The 18483-nt window shown below is 41.1% G+C and overlaps 2 protein-coding genes across 25 annotated transcripts in view; one reads left to right on the forward strand and one right to left on the reverse strand.

Moving 5' to 3' along the window:
• The window catches only part of Ubp1 (upstream binding protein 1), a 47089-nt gene that overhangs the window by 18618 nt on the left and 9988 nt on the right, over window positions 1-18483 (forward strand). For 12 of the 23 annotated variants that reach the window (NR_164181.1, XR_379864.4, XR_001778854.2 and 9 more), the window contains 9 exons: window positions 2052-2128; window positions 6407-6512; window positions 7151-7257; window positions 9042-9194; window positions 9273-9383; window positions 9820-9927; window positions 14996-15099; window positions 16679-16733; window positions 16936-17029. Coding sequence is in view for 14 of the 23 variants with exons in the window: in XM_006512055.2 (XP_006512118.1) it covers window positions 2052-2128; window positions 6407-6512; window positions 7151-7257; window positions 9042-9194; window positions 9273-9383; window positions 9820-9927; window positions 14996-15099; window positions 16679-16733; window positions 16936-17029 (915 nt within the window). In the remaining 9 variants the exon portion in view is untranslated. Of the gene's footprint in view, window positions 1-2051; window positions 2129-6406; window positions 6887-7150; window positions 7258-9041; window positions 9195-9272; window positions 9384-9819; window positions 9928-14995; window positions 15100-16678; window positions 16734-16935; window positions 17030-18483 lie in introns of those variants that run through there. The other 11 variants (XR_001778858.2, XR_001778857.2, XR_001778852.2 and 8 more) reach the window with 3 other exon arrangements.
• The window catches only part of Fbxl2 (F-box and leucine-rich repeat protein 2), a 68247-nt gene continuing 58764 nt past the window's right edge, over window positions 9001-18483 (reverse strand). Inside the window, exon 16 of one of the 2 annotated variants that reach the window (XR_379878.3) lies at window positions 9001-9273. The gene's annotated coding sequence lies outside the window, so the exon portion shown is untranslated. Of the gene's footprint in view, window positions 9274-14047; window positions 14293-18483 lie in introns of those variants that run through there. The other variant, XR_379879.3, reaches the window with a different exon arrangement.

Below are 18483 nucleotides of genomic sequence, written 5' to 3' on the forward strand. Positions count from 1 at the left end.
TGTATTTTTGTTAGAATTCCAGAACCCAAAGGTTCGGAATTTAACATATTGAGGGGCACAGAGGCTGCTTTCTAGAGGAATATTCGCAGTTTACCACTGAATGAAGTCATTCCCTGTCCACTTGACCTTTTATTTTTTTTTAAAGATTTATTTATTATATGTAAGTACACTGTAGCTGTCTTCAGACACACCAGAAGAGAGTATCAGATCTCATTACAGATGGTTGTGAGCCACCATGTGGTTGCTGGGATTTGAACTCAGGACCTCTGAAAGAGCAGTCAGTGCTCTTAACCACTGAGCCATCTCTTTAGCTCCCCACTTGACTTTTTCAAGACAAGTGTTTCACTACATATCTTAGGCTGGCCTGAAGTTCTCAGTCTTTCTTCACCCACTAGGGTGTGGACTTTTAGTTACACATTTTGATTAGTTGGATAACTAAGACAAAGTTCTTGTGAGATTTGGTGTAACTTTAAGTGTATACTGGTATATTTTTCAAAACTGCATCCATGCTTTTTAAAAAAATGTTTAGTTTTTAAAATTAAGATTCATTGTTACATTGCAGACGATGCCATAGTCTAAAGTTCTAAAGCTTCTTCTGTCATAAATGCCTTTATTATTCTTTCAATATGATGGACAAATTTAAGAATATTTCTTATTAATGTATTATGCCTAGCTGGTTTTTGTTTCTACCAGTATTCAAGTAATTTGACTATGTTTTGATAACTTTTTGCTGATAACTGTAATCTCTGTCAATTTGCCACTGTTATAAATCGTAATGTAAATATCTGATATGATACCCCTCTGGGGGTTTCAACCCATAGGCTTAGAACTGCTGATCTAGAAACTCCTTTGCATGTTCTTATGGGCTCACAGGATGGATAGGGCGTTGGTACTTAAGTCTCCAGTGTGGCAAGTACTGGGAAACAGTCATCAGTGTGTACCAAATTACATTGTCGTTTTTGTTAGTAACAACCCAGAAGTAGTCTTTCTTTTTAATTTTGGGTACATTTAATGGATATGTGTGTTTCTTTGTTGGGGTAGGCAGCGTGGATGTGAGTGCTGTTGCCCCTTGAGATAGCATTATAGGAGGTTATAAGCACCTGATTTAGGGACAGGAGATCAAACTCATGTCCTTTGGAAAAGCAGTAAGTGCTTTGTAACACTGAGCTATGTCTCTAGCTCCTCATGGTTAATTTTTTTGCAACAGCTTATTCCTAATTTTCTAAATTAGACCAGTGTGTAGAAAGTGTGTGTGTGTGTGTGTTGTCTGTACAAATTAAGCAGTGGGCAAATGTGGCTTGTATTCAATAACACAGAGAGAGGCTTCCAGATTAAAATTAAAATTGGTCTTGGTCTATACAAAAAATGGTTTGTCCATGTTTGTAGTACCATCTGTTGTAACCCCTAGATTGGAAACAACACAAAATATACATCACTTGATGAGTGGATGAACACAATTTGGTCTATGTATGCAATAGAATATTTTCTGGCAATAAAGTAGAAAAATGTTACATTTAAATGAAAGTACCCAATCTCCAAAACCTCACATATTCTGTTTTTTTCACATAAATGTCTCTAGTATTCAAGTCCCTAAGAAGTAGAAAGTGGATTAGTGCTTGTCTAGGGGATTGTTAGGGATGGAGGGGAGCATAGGAGGTGATCCTACTGGGTGTGGGTTTATGTGTAAAATAATGAAAATGCTTGAAAATTGGAAGGAGTGAGAGTTGTGCAGCTCTGACCATATTTAAAATCCCATAAATTGTAACTTAAAAAGTAACTTTTATGGTATAAATTAATACTTTGGAAAAGCAGAGACTTGATCTCAGAAGTTGAGTAGAACGGCAGGTGAAAGTGGACTGAGAGAGGACCCCACTGGTAACTAGAACATATTGCTGTGATATTTAGAGAAAGATCAACTTGAATTTGCTTCTAGGGCACACTGACAAATGAATGTCCTGTGGTTGTATATTTTGAGGACAGTTGAATTATGTAGAGTGGAGTAGTGTTCTTTACATGGATTTGCTTTTGATACATAATTTTTTTTAAATTAGGCCAGTCTTATGAAATTCGGATGCTGGATAATCGCAAAATGGGAGACATGCCTGAGCTCAGTGGGAAGTTGGTAAAGGTAAGGACAGTCTGCTTTAATTTGTAATAGATACTGTGGGGTTTGAAGAAAGTGGCTATTTGCATGCAAGAGATTTCTTTGGTTCTTTTTAAAATGCATGTTTATCTTGTGCATGTGCCACTGCCACAGCACGCCATTGGAGGCCCCGAGGGAGCGGCTGTCTGCTTCTACCATGTGTGTTCTGGAACTTGTACCTTATCCTCTGAGCCATTGCTATGAGCTTTTTTATAAAAAAAAAAATTCAAGTATATCTTTGGAAAAATGACTATTTTGGGCTTTTTAAGCTGTATTTTTATGTGTGAAGTACAAATTACAGTTGTTGGGGACCAGAAAGCAGTAGAGAAGTTAGCTTAGGTATACAGAGCAAAACCCATCACCACTGCTAATCCCAGACTCTTTAAATTTTACTTCTTTATTATTAGGGAGAAAGAGAGGGAAGGAGGGAGGGAGGGAGAGAGCTTGCACGCGCGCGCGCACGCACGCACGCACGCACGCACACACGTGTACAGTGATGCAATGCCATGTGTGGAGGCCAGAGGATAACTTGTAAATTTGTCTTCGCTTCTCTTGCTTCTGGGGCTTGAACCTGGCTTATCAGGCTTGTTCTGCAAGCACCTCTACCAGCTGAGCCATCTAGCCAGCCCAAAGCTCTAATTCGAAAATATATTAATTTAAAACTTTCTAAAGATCCTTTTATTTTGCTGTTTGAATTCTTCTGTAATATAACTTGGAACTTGAGTTTATCTACTAACATATCTAAATGAGGATGTCCTTCATCCTGCATAGACCAGACATAGCCCCTGTCTGCTCAGCCTTGAGGATTGCTGCTCAGGCAGTCCGCATACATACACACACTTACAGAGAATCGCCCATGGGGCATGCAGGGTGAGTCCTAGCTGCTGTCTGCCTGAGCACAGGGCATGTTATACGAACCACAGCACTAGAGGCAGTAAGGTCTGTAATAAGCTTATTGGAAAGGTATACTTGCACTGTCAGCAGGAGGTTGCAGACAGAGCTCAGTTCTCCTGACATGTGTTGCCATACCAGGGATCTCACACAGGCCAAATAATGTGTGCCACTACCCCCAGTAATCATTTTTTAGAGGAGATATGACTCTGTCACTGTGAAAGTTAAATTTGACAACTGAAGCATACTGTTTTTACTAAAAATGTACAAGTATAAAAGGCTGAAATGTTATGACGGTTCTGTAATAAAATTGATTAGCATTTTCTCTGTCCTGTGTTGAGACCTTTAAAACTGGATCCAAAAGTGGTGCATGCGTGTTTTGGGACAGGATCTCATGTAGTCCAGGCTGGTCTCAGTTTCATCATGTAGGCTGAAGCTTGCCTTGAATCTCTGGAGTCTCTGCCTCCCCCTGTGAATGCTGGGATGACAGGTGGATACTGCCATGCTGCATGTGTGGGGGTGCTGGGGATTAAACCCACAGTTTCCTGCATACTGTATCTCCAAGTCCCAAAATTGTTAGAATATCTTAAAAACTTTTTTGATTGACTTTTTGGTTTTCTTCTTAGTACTGAGGATTGACTCTTGGGCCCCATGCATGCTAGACAAGCACTCTATCAGCGAGTAACTCCATTGGACTCTTTATCTTGTTAGTGAATAAGCCTTCTGCAGCTCCCTGTGTAGACCATGCAGGCCTTGAACTTAGTCTTCCTGCATCAGGGTTTCTAAGAGCAGAGTTGCTGGCTTGTGCTGTCAGTCCTGGCTTTTACCTTTTGTATTGTAAACTTTAATCACATCTAGAAATAGAGAGGAGGTATTGTGAATTCACCTATACCTTTTTTACGTGGTAGCATGTGAAGTATGCACGTGTCTATCTTAAGTTCTCGTAATAGATTCTCTTGTCTGTGTAAACAGTTACCAACAACTTCCCAGTCTTAGTTTCACTTTTCACCTATATGCTCTGTTTTTAAAAGGTGTGTGTGTGTGTGTGTGTGTGTGTGTGTGTGTGTTGCAAGAGTTCTCAGCTGTCAGAAGATTCCTGGTAGCTGGAGTTACAGGTGGTTTTGAGCCTCCATGTGGATGTCAGAAACACACCTTGGATCTTCCACAAAAGCAGGTCCTTCCTCAGCAGTCAGTACTTACTGTTAGCTGCATCTCTTGCCCTCAGCCCCTTGTGCGCACATTGGCTTATACAGTTCACTAATTCATGGTTTTGGTTACATTATCTAAGACTATTGATGTTGATATGCACACCAAATGTCAGAATTGAATTTCTCGGTGAGAAATGACACGTTTGTTTGTTTATTTGTTTGTTTTTTGAGATGAGACTTCTCTGTGTAAAGCTCTAGCCACCCTGGAACTCAGTCTGTAGACCAGGCCTCAAACTCAGAGATGTTCCTGCCTTCCCCCAACCTCCATGTGGGGATTAAAGATGTGCATCACCACACCTGGTTTAATTGGCTTTTTAAGGCGGTTACCTGATTGAGAAATAGCTAATAGATGAGACATGTTGAAAATACTTTCATCAAGCTAGTTAAAATACCTGTCAGATTAACTTGAAGGGAAAAGGGTCATTTTTAAGAGGTTTTACTTCCAGCTCACCATTCAGTTGATTTTTTTTTCTGTTGCATGTGTTAGAATATACCCAATTATATCCTGAGAGGTAGAATTAAGAACATAGATGATTATAGAATGAATTTATTGATAAATCACATCTTTTTACATTCTATTTATTGGCCCTGTCATCTTTGACTGCACAGCTTAAATTTGGAGACACATGGTACTCATGTGCTGTTGTCAGAGGTATTATGGAAGTTGTTTGTGTTGAACATATTTGATATGCTATCTGTCCTTGCTTTTAATTCTTGAATGTTGAGGTCTTACTTTGTAGCCTAGTCTGGAATAAGGCCTTCTTATATAGCCCAGATGGCTTGGTTATAGCCTAGACTGACCTATGACCTAGGTTTCCTGATCCTACTGCCTCGGCCTCTCAAGTGTTGGGATTGCAGGACCTGTGCCTGTGTACCAGGTTCTGTTTCCTTGGCCTTGGCTTAATGGCTGTGCACTGGTCTCTGCCCCATGGCCTTGGCTTGGTAGTTGTTCCCTTTATCTAGTGCTAGTTCTATAGGTGAAGTCTCCTTTTCCTCAGAACATTTAGTTTCTTCCAGTGTTCTTTTGTATCTTCCGGTCAAGCCACTCCCAACATTACTACCCTTTGACTTTTCAGTTGGCCTGTTGTGGCCTGGCACTCATTGTAGCTCAAGCCTCAAACTTGCCACGATCCTCCTTGTCTTGCATGTATTGGGCTTACAGGTAGGAACGCTCATGCCTGGCTCTGCTTTCTCATATATGTATAAAGTTTGAGACAGGGACTTGTTAAGTTGCCTTGCACTCCTCCTGTAGCCTAGGCCAGTCTCATACTTGTGATATTCCTCCAGCCTCCCAAGTAGGATTATAGGCCCGCATCACTAGGCCCTGCTAGAATGGTCGTCTTTGTAGTTTTATTGGTTTGTATAATTTAGTTGTATTTGTATGACACAATGTGTGAAAGTTAGAAAATTTTATTGAGTCAATTCTCTCTCCCCACCTTTATGTGAGTTCCCAAGATCTATCTTAGGTTATCTGGCAAGCACTTTACCCTCTGAGCCATCTTATTAGCCTGTCCTTAAAGAAAACTAACCACTAATTGTTATTTTTGAGATAGCCTCTAGATTGCTGGAATTGCAGGCATGAGTCACTGCAGCTAGTATTAATAGCTTACTGTTGTGTCTGTGGTTATCTATATTTATAATATTTTTTCATCTTTCATATTTCTTTTAGGCAATTGGTATTTTCCCGTAGAAATCTAATTCCTACTCACTAATTTCATGATTGTGTACAATAGTTTTTGAATTATAATATTGAATTACCTTAAAATTACACATTTTAAATTTGGGCAAATTTTTAGTTATAATTCCTAGTTACTAAGTATGTGTGCCATAAATCAGGTACCCAAGAATAGAAAAGTTCACAGGTGGAATTTTTCTTCTCTTATTTTGGAAATAAGATGTCACTATAGTCTATGTTAGCTTTGAAATGTGACCTAGGCTGGCCTCAAACTTGAATTAGTCCTCTTGCCCCAACCTCTCAAGTGCTAGCATTATAGGTGTGAGAGCCATGATGCCCAACTAAACAGAAGGAGTATTTAAAGCAGAGTCTGGGCTTGGATGCTCACCTATGATTGATTAATATGTTCTTGTTGTAGTGCTGCTGCTGCTGCTGCTGCTTCTGAGCAGTTAGAATGCTTACCTTTCCCCCCCCCCCCTTGTTTTACAGAGCATCATAAGGGTGGTGTTCCATGACAGGCGGCTACAGTACACAGAACATCAGCAGCTTGAAGGCTGGAAGTGGAATCGTCCAGGAGACAGGCTTCTCGATTTAGGTACAGGTGGCTGTCAACAGGCCGTGGAAATGAAGGTGCTGTGTAGCTGTCCAGTAACATAATCGGCACCATGTAAAATTTATTGCTTGGATGTAGTAGGTGTTAGATCTGTGTCTTGAGAATTGTTTAATGCTAAAGGAACGAAGTAGCTTTGTGGTGCTAAAGTAACCTCAACCAGGAATTGTACGAACTTGAAGCTATCTAAAACCTCAGTTGGCACCGTCCATCATGTTTTTAATGAAATGAAATATAAGCCATGGTGGGAGAAACTGTGATTCTTGTTAGGTGGATTTGATATTGAAGACAAGGTTGACTACGGAGAACGTTGAAGGGAAGTTCAACATGGATTAATTATTTCCATAGAGCATAATATAGTAAGTTGTAAGTTTGATTTGTTTGTTTGTTTGATTTTTTTGTTTTGTTTTGTTTTGTTTTGAAATGGGGTTTCGCTATGCTGCCCAGGCTGCACTTGAACCCCTAGTCTCAAGCCATCCCCTGTACCCCAGCCTTCCGAATAGCTGGGACTCTACTTCTCTACTTGAGTGTGCCACCACACCAGGCTCAAATTGTGCATCGTTTAATTACTTAAAATGGATCCTTTTTTTTTTTTTTTTTGTAACTTGTTTTTGAACATACAGATATTCCAATGTCTGTGGGAATAATTGACACAAGGACAAATCCAAGCCAGTTAAATGCAGTTGAATTTCTGTGGGACCCTGCAAAGCGCACATCTGCCTTCATTCAGGTTTGCCTTTTCATGTCTGCCCCACTCATTTAGAAGATTAATTAAATTCCTGTCTCATGAAAATATTTCCTACTTGTAAAGTATAATGTAATGCCTTTTTATTTATTAAATACACACAGTTAAAATGGGTTTAATTTTAGTAGATTAGTCATATAGACATAAAGACATTTGGTGAAAAGAATATTTTTTTTTATCTCCACTTAGATGGCCTGGAATTTGCTAGGTAGAATAATGTGCCATCACACCTGGTTTTTAAATTCTATTTTTTATTATTGGTATTCATAATAGTAGAAATTTCTGTTTTTCATGATGCACATTTCTCTTGAGCAGAAAGTGCTATTTAAAAGGATACTTTTGAAAAAAGTTTCCGTTTTTTTTCTAACATTTAAAGCATGTTTGTAACCAAACTTGAAAGCCTTCACAAATGAAGAGATAAGAGTGGATTCCTCATGTGTCTATCGTGTGGTGTGAGCAGTTAGCATCTTTTTCTCAACTTTTAGTTATCATTGAATTGTTTTCTGGACAGGGTTTCACTGTGTAGCTCTGGCTAGCCTGGAATTTTCTATGCAGACCAGTCTCAACTGAGTGCACAGAGATCCATCTGTCTCTTCCTCCTAGTGTTGGGAGTATAGCTGTGCACCACCACACCAGGCCCTGCTCCACGTAGTGTTACACACACCCATGTTTTTTATTTTGAGACAAGGTTTCTCTGTGTAGCCCTGGCTGTCCTGGAACTTACTTTTGTAGACCAGGCTGGCCTCGAACTTAGAAATCCGCCTGCCTCTGCCTACCAAGTGCTGGGAATAAAGGCGTGCGCCACCACCTCCAGGCACACCCATGGTATTTTATCCACACACACTTCTTTTCTTGTGTCTAAAAGATAACCTTGAAACTAACATGACCACATATTTACAACTCAAAAGTAATTGTGATATATACTGTGTGCAAATTTGTAAGTGGTGGAATTTTAACTACTGTGTAGATAGATAGCCATTGAGTTATTGACCAGCTTAAGTATTCACATCGACTCTAAGGATCATTAGTATTCCGTGTTTGGATGCTACCCATCAGTTAATGATGGTGACATGAGTCATATTAGTATTTGTCCAAGTTGACTAGTTTGTAGTGCATGGGAGGTATAGTACCAGGCCTTATCTCAGGCTGTGCAGCCATAATTCAGAGTCGAGCTTTCACGCTGCCTGTCTTTGGACAAGGGCTATGTGAAGGGCTATGTGAAGTCTGAAGTGACTGTGGTCTTGCTGCTGGCTGACTTTGCTGCTGTTCCCTGAGACTGGTTTCTGCAGGGGGAGTTAAATGAATGCTGCCCCTGGGATCCTGACAGGACTTAGAAGGGTTGTCCTGGAGAGTGTAGGTGGATAAAGAATGAGGCTCTAGGGCCTGAAACTTGCCCAGGAAAAGAATCACAAGATGGTGAATACAGAGAATCAGCAGGGGAGAAACTGAGGTGAAGCCGTAGGCCCTGAGTGCATGGTGTTGGGGTACAGACAGGTGATACCACAAAGAAGTCTGTGCCCTTCTGTCCTCACTAGAGCATCCACCCTGAGAGAAGTACTAGAGCAAAGGGATCCAAGAATAGTGGGATTCTGAAAGGAAAGTCTGTATCCAGAATAATTCAGGAAATTCATGCGATAACTAGACTGTTTTGTCTGTTTTAAGGGGTCTTCATTGTACATCCATGAGGGAATAAAATAGAAAGAGCCCAAAATAGAAAGAGCCCCAGCGGAAGGTTTTTTGAATGTATTTCGGCTTAAATTGTTTTATAGGTACATTGTATCAGCACAGAATTCACCCCGCGTAAGCATGGAGGTGAAAAAGGAGTGCCTTTCAGGATCCAGGTTGACACCTTTAAGCAGAATGAAAACGGGGAATACACAGATCATCTTCACTCAGCCAGCTGCCAAATCAAAGTCTTTAAGGTAAACAGGGGGATGCTCAGGTCTGCGTGTAACGCCGTGTGCAGCTCCGTGATTGAACTCATGTACTCTGTGTTCAAGCCTAAAGGTGCAGACAGAAAACAAAAAAATGACCGAGAAAAGATGGAGAAGAGAACAGCTCATGAAAAAGAAAAGTACCAGCCATCTTACGACACCACCATTCTCACAGAGGTAATGCAGAGCAGCCTTTGGCTTTGGAGAGCAGCAGAGGTTTGCGTGTTAGCAGGACCTCACACACATGTGGCAACAAGGGGGCTGGGCGGTGGGGTGGCGATTGACAGGATACTCTGAGGGCTTTGTGGGCACATGTTTCTCCTCAGTTTGGGGATTTTTATGAGTTTATTTGTGTGGGTGGGATCTTGAATGAAGATGCTGAAATCCCAATGTGAGGTCTCAGAATAGACCTGAAAACCTTGAAATTGATAAGAGACTTAAGTGGGGGCCTAGAATGTCCAACTTTTGTCACTGCTGGGGTTTTGCATTTCTTTAACTTTGAATCCTGTTGGTCATACATTTGTTTAATTGAACGCAAAGACATAACCCAGGGTTTTAGGTCTTTCTTTGTGTAATGAAAAGACATTGATCCCAATCTTTGGTGTTTGTCCAGATGAGGCTTGAGCCTATAATTGAAGATGCAGTTGAACATGAGCAGAAAAAGTCCAGCAAGCGGACTTTGCCAGCAGACTACGGTGATTCTCTGGCAAAGCGAGGCAGTGTAAGGGCTTCTGCTTCTCTTTTCATTGTGCAAGAACCCTTGTGCAGTGTTAGATATAGGATCAACTTCCATGGAAAAGTAAAGCCGAAATTGTTTTTGATGTCCATGTCTTGATTTAATTTGCTTTTGTTTAGCTTTCTGCTTTCTGTTTGTTCCTCATTGAGGAAAATTTCCTAAATCTAACACTTTAAAAGGAAACATAAACAATATTGACCATATTGGGTGGTTTTGGACACTCAGATATGTTTTCCAACTTGTTCCCTTGTTCTCTCCCCCCACCCCGTTCACACACAGGGCTCCTTCAAGATAATTGAAATTATTTATTTGACTGATTTTATTTTTATTAATTAATTAGTTTATTTTTGTTTTGTTTTTCAAGACCGAGTTTCTCTGTGTAGCTTTGGCTGTCCTACAACTTGTTCTGTAGATATCTATTCGACTCTGCCTCCCAAGTGCTGGGATTAAAGGTGTATGCCACCACCACCCAGCTTACCTAACTAATTTAAAAAATCTATTTTTATGTAGCTAATGATAGTTTTGCTTTTTTTTTTTTTACATGTATCTTGTAGCTAGTTAAACGATGGCAGCAAGCTTGACATTCCCATGTGCAGTACTCCATTCTATATTCCCTGCATGCACGACAAGGATGTGTGTGTGTCTGTGCTTCTAAAAGCCTCTTTGGCAGCACTGGTAGAAAAACCTCTCTGTGTAGTGTTTACTCTTGGCACCTGCATTGTAATGTAATTCTTCAGACTACAGTAGTGACCTTGCTGCACTTAACCCCAGGACCCTCAGAAATAAGCAGCCAGTGAGGGTTTTGGTTGAGTTTTGTCGGGTTAAATATTGCTTGTCTTTTTAACACAACTTTGTCCAGCAGTCCCTAGAGGATTGTTCTGGTTACAGATTTAAATCATCTTATATACCCTTATTAAATATGAGTAGTTATATTTAAGGTTTTATTTAAATAACTATTTTGAGTCTTCTGTTCATTACTGCACTGTTTTTGTATTGGTGTCCCCAAAGTAGATTTTTGCTCTTTTATCTTGATTTGTGATTAATTGTGGAATTTGGAGGGCAGTATCACGAGCACTATCACAGGGAATGTCATTTTCAATTTAAAACAATGTTAAAAGCTTCTTTTTGCATGCTTGCATCCAGGGTGCTGGGAACATATGCTGCTTTTTTTATCTATAAATTCCTTCCTTCCTTCCTTCCTTCCTTCCTTCCTTCCTTCCTTCCTACCTACCTACCTACCTACCTACCTACCTACCTACCTACCTACCTACCTACGTATCCTCCTTTTCCAGACACTAGTCCAGCATGGGAACTTACCCGTTGCTCTCATGGCAGCCCTCCTGCCTCAGCCTCCCTGGTACTAGGCTTGCAGGTGTAAGCCGCCATGCCTGGTTCTTTATATTTTCTTTAACTGGGCTGTTTTGGTTTAAATCAGAGGTGGTCAGAACTACTGAATGCTCCTTTCCCCGATTGTCTGTCCTCCTGTTTTATGTTTTATTATCTTCAATTGTTATGAAAACCTACAAATGTTCTTAAGAGTCTTTTTGAAGTGCTTATGGGAACTTAAGTCACTTGCCTTAAAACTTGCCTGTTACAAACTATTTATCTAATTTAAACGAAGTTGGTTCTAGTGTGTTGTAGCCCAGAGCCAATCTGAAAATGAGGAAGTCGGTGGTAAATTACAATGCATCTTAAGTCCTAATATGCAAAACATCAGCAGTCCATGCCTGGGATTTCACATCTTCTTAAGTGCCTCACCTGCCGCCCTGGCTGTGTTGGGTTTGGGTATGATGCTTCTAGTATTGGCTAGACCTTAAGCTGTAAACCTACTTTCAAAATGTGAGGTACAGATCATGAACCCCTTAACCAAAATCATAGCTGCAGCACTTTGTCTGTCTCTTCAATGTCTGTGTGGGATACTGGGTGGGGTTGAGGGGTACCTTCCTTGCAGTTTTGGGCAGTTAATAGTTGGCTTTCAGTTAAAGGGATATATATCCAGAAGTCTTGACAAGATCTAAAAGGTGCTGGGTGACAGGGTCCCACGCCAAATTGTCACTTCTACTGGTTCCCAGGAGATGATGTATAACAAACCCTTTTTGTGTCTATTGATCCCTGGCACACCCCAGCCTGAGCTCCCATGGCTTGCTGCCAACAGTGGGTCCTCATTCTTTAATCTCTGTGGGAAACTTCTACATTCGGAGTACCATGAAACCAGAACCGCACAGGTCCAGACCATTGACAGAGGCTTCAGGAACATCAGCACTGCTCTTAGTTCCACTTGCTTTCAACAGCAGGTGTCCCTTAGTGCCACAGTGCTTGCCGAGCACAAGACTCTGAACTTCTCCTCCAGCCCCATAAAGCAAACAAACCTCAAATTAAAAACTCCTCTTGTGATAGAAAAGCATCTAACTTTGTAATAGATGAATGTATGGTGAGTAAATGGGCCGTCTCCACTGTACCACACCAACTTCAAGTTTGGGAATAGCTCTGTTTTCTCAAAGAGCTAGCAATAACCTAGGTAGATTTGTTTTAGAGAGGTATTGCTTTAGATATTAAGAGTTATCTAGATGTGTATGTTTGGATGCATTATAATATGTTTTATTAGGAGAGGATGATGTAAGGGGAAGAAACCCTTGCGTGTAGTAGGATGAAAGTCCACGCTCCCTTGGTTAGATGTGTTGTAATAGGCACAGGCCACACTGTAAGCCGAGGAGTGAGTGGTACCTAGTAAGATAAAAAGCAAAGGCTCTACTTTTAGAACAACAGGTATTTTCATTTGGAATGGCATCTATAGTAAGGTCACTACCGGAGTCGACTGGCCATTAGTTTCTGCTTTGGAAGGTGGTTGTCTCAGGAACAGAATCTGTGGTGATTTTCCTCTTTTTCGGGGGCTCTATAATTGGGCAGATGTGAAGACAGCTGGTGATTTCTTCTTTCCCTGTTGATGCTTGTGTTTGGTGGCTGCTAAGACGTGTGGTTTCTGTCTGGAGAGACTCAGTGCAAGCTGTGGGCTTCACATTAGTGGGCTTAACATTTTGCAAAGAATTTGAAAAAGAAGATTTTTTTTCCCTTGATTATCTTCAAACTGGCATCCAAATATTTCATTGTAAATTTGAACAGTTGCAAAGGAAGCATTTCCTGGTATGCTGAGTATTTGTATTTATTAAATTAAAACTTATCTCTGTGAGTTTAAGGCCAGCCTGGTCTACAGAGCAAGCACCAGGACACCAGGGCTACAAAGAAAAACCCTGTCTCCTGAGAAAACAAAACAAAACAAAAAACTATTAAAAATTGGAACTGTTACTAATTAGGAGGAAGTAGCCTGCAGCATCCCAGGATCATCCTCAGGCTCGCCGCTCAGCTCTCTTGGTCCCACCTTTGTTCTCTGCCACTTTTAAACGCTGCCTTACTGTGATCACCGTTATGCCTGGAGGCCTTACATAGCCTCCATTGCTTTAAAGATTTACATGTTTTTATTTTACATGTATGAGCATCTTGCCTGCATGCATGTCTGTGCACCACATGTGTGCAGTGCCTGGGAGGCCGGAAGATGGTGTTGGATCCTCTGGAACTGGAGTGACAGATGGTTGTAAGTCACCATGTGGGTGCTGAGAACTGAACTCAGGTCCCCTGCAAGAATGGTGTGTGCTCTTTACTCCAGAGCAGCTCCAGCCCTGCAACTCCAGTTCTTTGCAATTCAAGGCTGACCTTGAACTACTGTCTTTCTTGGCCTCCTGAATTTTGGGATTGCAAGTATTGTATTCCTGGATAAGATAGATTTTTCTGAACTGGGAAGAAAGTTTTCTTATTTTAAATTTAGGGTCTCATGTAGCTGAGGTTGGCCTTAAACTTGTGGTCATCTTGCCTCCACTTCCCAAGCCTGATTACAGACATGTGCTACCAAGCCTGGCTTGAAATTTAATCTTTAGATTTTCTTAATGACTATAGATTAAACTTGGGTAAGAAATTAAATACTTGTGTGTATGCCAGCAACCTGAGTTTTGTCTACAAAGCTCAAGTGGTAGAAGGAGAGAACAGACTCCCCAGAGTGCCCCTTGACCTCCATGTGCACGCCATGGCAGGTGTATAGACACACACACATATGTGTAAGTAAGTAAATGTAATTTTAAAAGGAAAAACTCATTAGGACAAGTTTATTCAAATAATTATGCAAATTTAAATGTATAGTTGACAAATATAAAAAATGGACAAAACAGATAAAACTGGCATTTGCTTGGCAGAGTCTTGAAACCCCAGTGCTAGGTTGGATGTGATGTCTTTCTTCTCTCAGATGGGAGCAGGCTGATTATAAAGGGGAACCCTTGAAACTACCATTCTTGGCAAGAACACCTGTAGAAAGATTACTGGTTGTTAGGTGGACCTTTGTGCAGCTCAGAAGGGAAAGTTTCTCCTTGATTACTGTGCCCTGCTCAGCATACTCTGGACCTTGGCTTATTCAGTTTTATAACTATAATGTGTTTCTGAATTTTGCTTAAGGTTGAGAGATATTCAGTCTGCCATATCTTTTTTAGGAACCCACACACACACCTGGCAGCACACCCACAATTGATAGGCTTGCATGCTAGCCTGTTCAGTAAATCTTATATCATGGTAGGTACTGATGAGGCTGCTCCCTGGCAGGGCTGAGGAGCAGTTAACAGAACCTAGCCATACCCAGATCACTGTGTAATGTCAGATGTTGCTTGTGAATCTTTGTCTGCTGTTTTTAAACCTTAAAACCTTGAGATGTATTTGCTGGAGCATCTGACAGGAGATACTAGAAATGTATGTGTGTGTCTGTCTGCGTGCATGTGTGCGTGTGCGTGCATGTAAGCTTTCGGAAAACAAATGTCTATAAATGTTGCTGCTATCATCATTCAGGACATCTTTAAGCTAAATGAGTGGCTTTTGCTGCACACGGTAAATTTGACACATTTGATAGGCACTGGGAATCTTGAGTTTATACGGGCTCAGTTAGAGACCAGGTGACAAAAGTGCTTCTTCCACCCATTTAAAAAGCGTGTTGTTAACTCATTTCTGTTTCTATCCTTAGTGTTCTCCATGGCCCGACACCCCTACAGCCTATGTGAACAACAGCCCTTCCCCAGCGCCCACTTTCACCTCCTCACAACCGAGCACGTGCAGTGTCCCAGACAGGTACCTGGTTTGTGGGGCCCTGTGCTTGCACCTAACCATTGCTCCTTCAGGTCCTATCCATGTGGCCTTTATGTGTGTCTGTGTCGGATGTTGAAAATAGCCCATGCATGGGTCAGAGTCTTCACCTGACAGCCTTTGTGTACCTACTGTGTCTCACACATTGACATTACAGTAACTGCAGAGAAGCATTTTCTTCAGATACTGAAACAGGGAGAGTTCCAGTTTGAGGCCAGCCTCAGGGCTATATAACAAGACCCTATCTGAGAGAGTCCAGTTAAGGACCCTAGGGTGAGTGGTTGATGGGAGGTTCTGATATGAATATATTAACATTACATTGATTACAAAGCACAGTGGGCTGAGTTACCACATGACACAGGTTATTTTTTTGTACTGTTTCTTACCCTCTTAGCAAATGTAGTTTTAGTTGAGTATTTAAGATTTAAAGGAAAGACCTTTGTCTTTTTTTAGAGACTGTAGTGGCTTTCAAATCAGGACCTCTGGATTTCATTGAATGTGTTATCTGGCTTTCATAGCTGAGAGTCCAGGGAGCTCAGAATGGGAGCTGCATAGGCAGAGGCCTCTATAATATGTCTTTGGCTCCTAAAATCTTGCTGGAGAACAGTAGTTCAGAAGTTCCTGCTTTTAGGAAGTTTCTTATGGGACAGAAAAATGAAAGCTTGAGATGGCAGGGGAAAGTTCTCTGTGTCAGTCTTTTGTTGACAGGATCTGGTAAGCAAAAACGACAAAATCTCACTTCTGTGGAGACAAAAAGACTAGCCAGGAGCCTGTTTGCAAGTAGTGGTTGTATCTGCAAGTAGAAAAATTCTCAGGGACCAGGGGGACCAGAGAGGCAGTGTGTAACAGAGAAGAAGTCTCTTGTGTTTCCTGTCTGGGTGTGAGAGCAAATGGCTGTGATCTAGAGATGAGCTTTGAATTGTATGCCTTAGTCGTCTAGATGTTTCCTGAGTGCCCACTGTATTTCCAGCATGGCCCCACTTGCTGAGATACAGAAAAGACAAATTCCTGTTGGAAGGGGCTTAAGATGTGCTGAATGGAGAGTAATGTAAGGCTTAGGCCCTGGGGGCAGTTCTGAGAAAGGAGCCCTGCTCAGCAGTAGGAAGTGCAGTCAATCACAGTTGTCTTTATACCTCTCACTCCCGTGTTTGTTGCATTCCCTTTACTCATGGGCGGGTGTATTAACTAATGAGGAAGGCTTGTCTATTTAGTTAGGATCACTGTTTCTTATAGCCTATTTTTTTCTTAGAATGTTTTATGGTTACTTTTAGCTGCTTCTCTTATTTAATTTCACATATTTTCCTAACTAAAATGAATGCATACTGTCCCCATTTTCCTGGCACTCATATAAACACTTCCCAGTGCTGACCTCGCACATGGAGGTGCTGCTGTTGTGCCTGCGTCCCGGCCTCCTCCTCTCCCTACTGTGCTGCATTTGTTTTGCAAGCTTACACAGCTCTTTCTACACCGTTGTCCTATCTCAAACTGCCTGTGCAATAGATAGCTTTTAATTTCTTAGTGTAAAAATAAATTAAAAACCATTCCTTCCTTTTCCTTTCTCCAGCAATTCTTCATCCCCAAATCACCAGGGAGATGGAGCTGCACAAGCGTCTGGGGAAGTAAGTAACGTCCTAGAACCACTGACTGGCTACATAGAAAGGCTCTAGCCAAAGTAGGTGGGCTGCTCAGTCGCCAGCTGTGCTCTGACTTGAGTTTTAAAGCCTTTTGAGTTGTGCTTAAAGATTCTTCAGACATGACAATGACTTTTTAAAAGCTTGAATAGTTTTATGCTCTTTTTTTTTTTTTTTTTTTAATTAATAGCAAATTCAGCCTTCAGCTACAACCCAGGAAACACAGCAGTGGCTGCTCAAAAACAGGTTCTCTTCCTACACAAGACTGTTCTCTAATTTTTCAGGTATGTATATATGTGTGCATGCATGAGAATATTTTATTTGTATGTTTTCCTGCTTTTGTTAATGAAGAATTTTGAAACTTTTGAAATACTTTTAGATGAATCTATTACAAACAAGAAAAAAAGTACGTTATCTCTCAGTTTTCCTCAGTTGTAACGCCCTGTTAAATTCTTCCAAACCAGGAAATTCCACTCATTATGGGTTTATTTAGTTCTATGTGGTATTTTCATTCTATTTATTTTTTATTAGTTTAAAATTATCTATGTGCCTGTCCCTGGGTAGATGCATGTGAGTGTAGGTGCCCACAGAAGCCCGAAGAGTCAGATCCATCCCCTGGAGCTGGAATTAGTGCTTATGACATCCCTAACATGGGTGCTAGGACCTGAACTTAGGTCCTCTGCAAGAACAGCATGTGCTCTTACTTACCTGGCAAGCCGTCTCTCCAGCCCCAAAGCTAACTTAGTTTGAGATAACATTTTGCTTAATGATAAACTGGAAAGACAGTTAAGAGATGATTCAGCACACATTCTCTCAGTTTCTCACAAAATTATAGTATACTGTTGTGAACAGAAGTCAACACTAATAACGTGGATGTATAGATCTGTCACTGCGCAGTGAATCTAGCTCTATGCATCTACCACTGCAGTTAAGATATGCATACATGTAGGGTGTCTGTCTACACAGGTACCGACTGTCTTGCTGTCTCATAGTAAGGTCATTCTTCCCCACACACACCGCTTTGCCACACACACTGAACTGCCCTGCCTCTGACTAGTCACTCTGAGAATGTTCAACAAATAAAGTCCTATAGTATGTGACCCTTTGAATCTGGCCTTTTCTTCCTTGGCCTTATGAGCTCAGGTCCCATAAGGCTGACCTGTGTCCTGTAGCTTGAACCTTTCCACATAGAGCAATGATCTCAGTTGTGTGGCCTTGCTCAGCTATGTGTGTCGTAGACAGCCTGCTCTTTTTTCTGCACAGGAAACTAAGAGAATGTTTTGGTGGGACTTTAGGTGTCAAGCAGCATTGCCTTGGGGCATACAGGAGAGAGCATTCGGGAAGCAGGGGCAGTCCTTGTACTTTTGCCCATAGTACATTTGCTAATGAGTCCTAACCAATCATTCTGAGAGCGCTGGCCACAGAGATGTGGCCGCTAGCATTCTTTTTTCTTGTGTATGGAGCCATTGAAACAGTTTAAAAGGACAGACATATCTGTGCACATGCCCAGAGGAAAGCCTGGTTTTACAAACAGTGATGTTTTTATTATGTCATTTATTATATTGTTTGTACACTGGGTACTTATTCCTCATGTAGCTCTTGAACTCTAAAATTAAAATTCCTTGTAGAAATAATTTGCTTGCTGGCATCCACCTTTTTATATGATTAAATAAAGCCTTTCATGTGTGAAAACCTAGAAATTAGATGAAGTTTGTGAGCCCTTATATAGGGCAAGTGC

Source organism: Mus musculus, chromosome 9, assembly GCF_000001635.26.
Source record: "Mus musculus strain C57BL/6J chromosome 9, GRCm38.p6 C57BL/6J".
Lineage (NCBI taxonomy): Eukaryota > Metazoa > Chordata > Mammalia > Rodentia > Muridae > Mus > Mus musculus.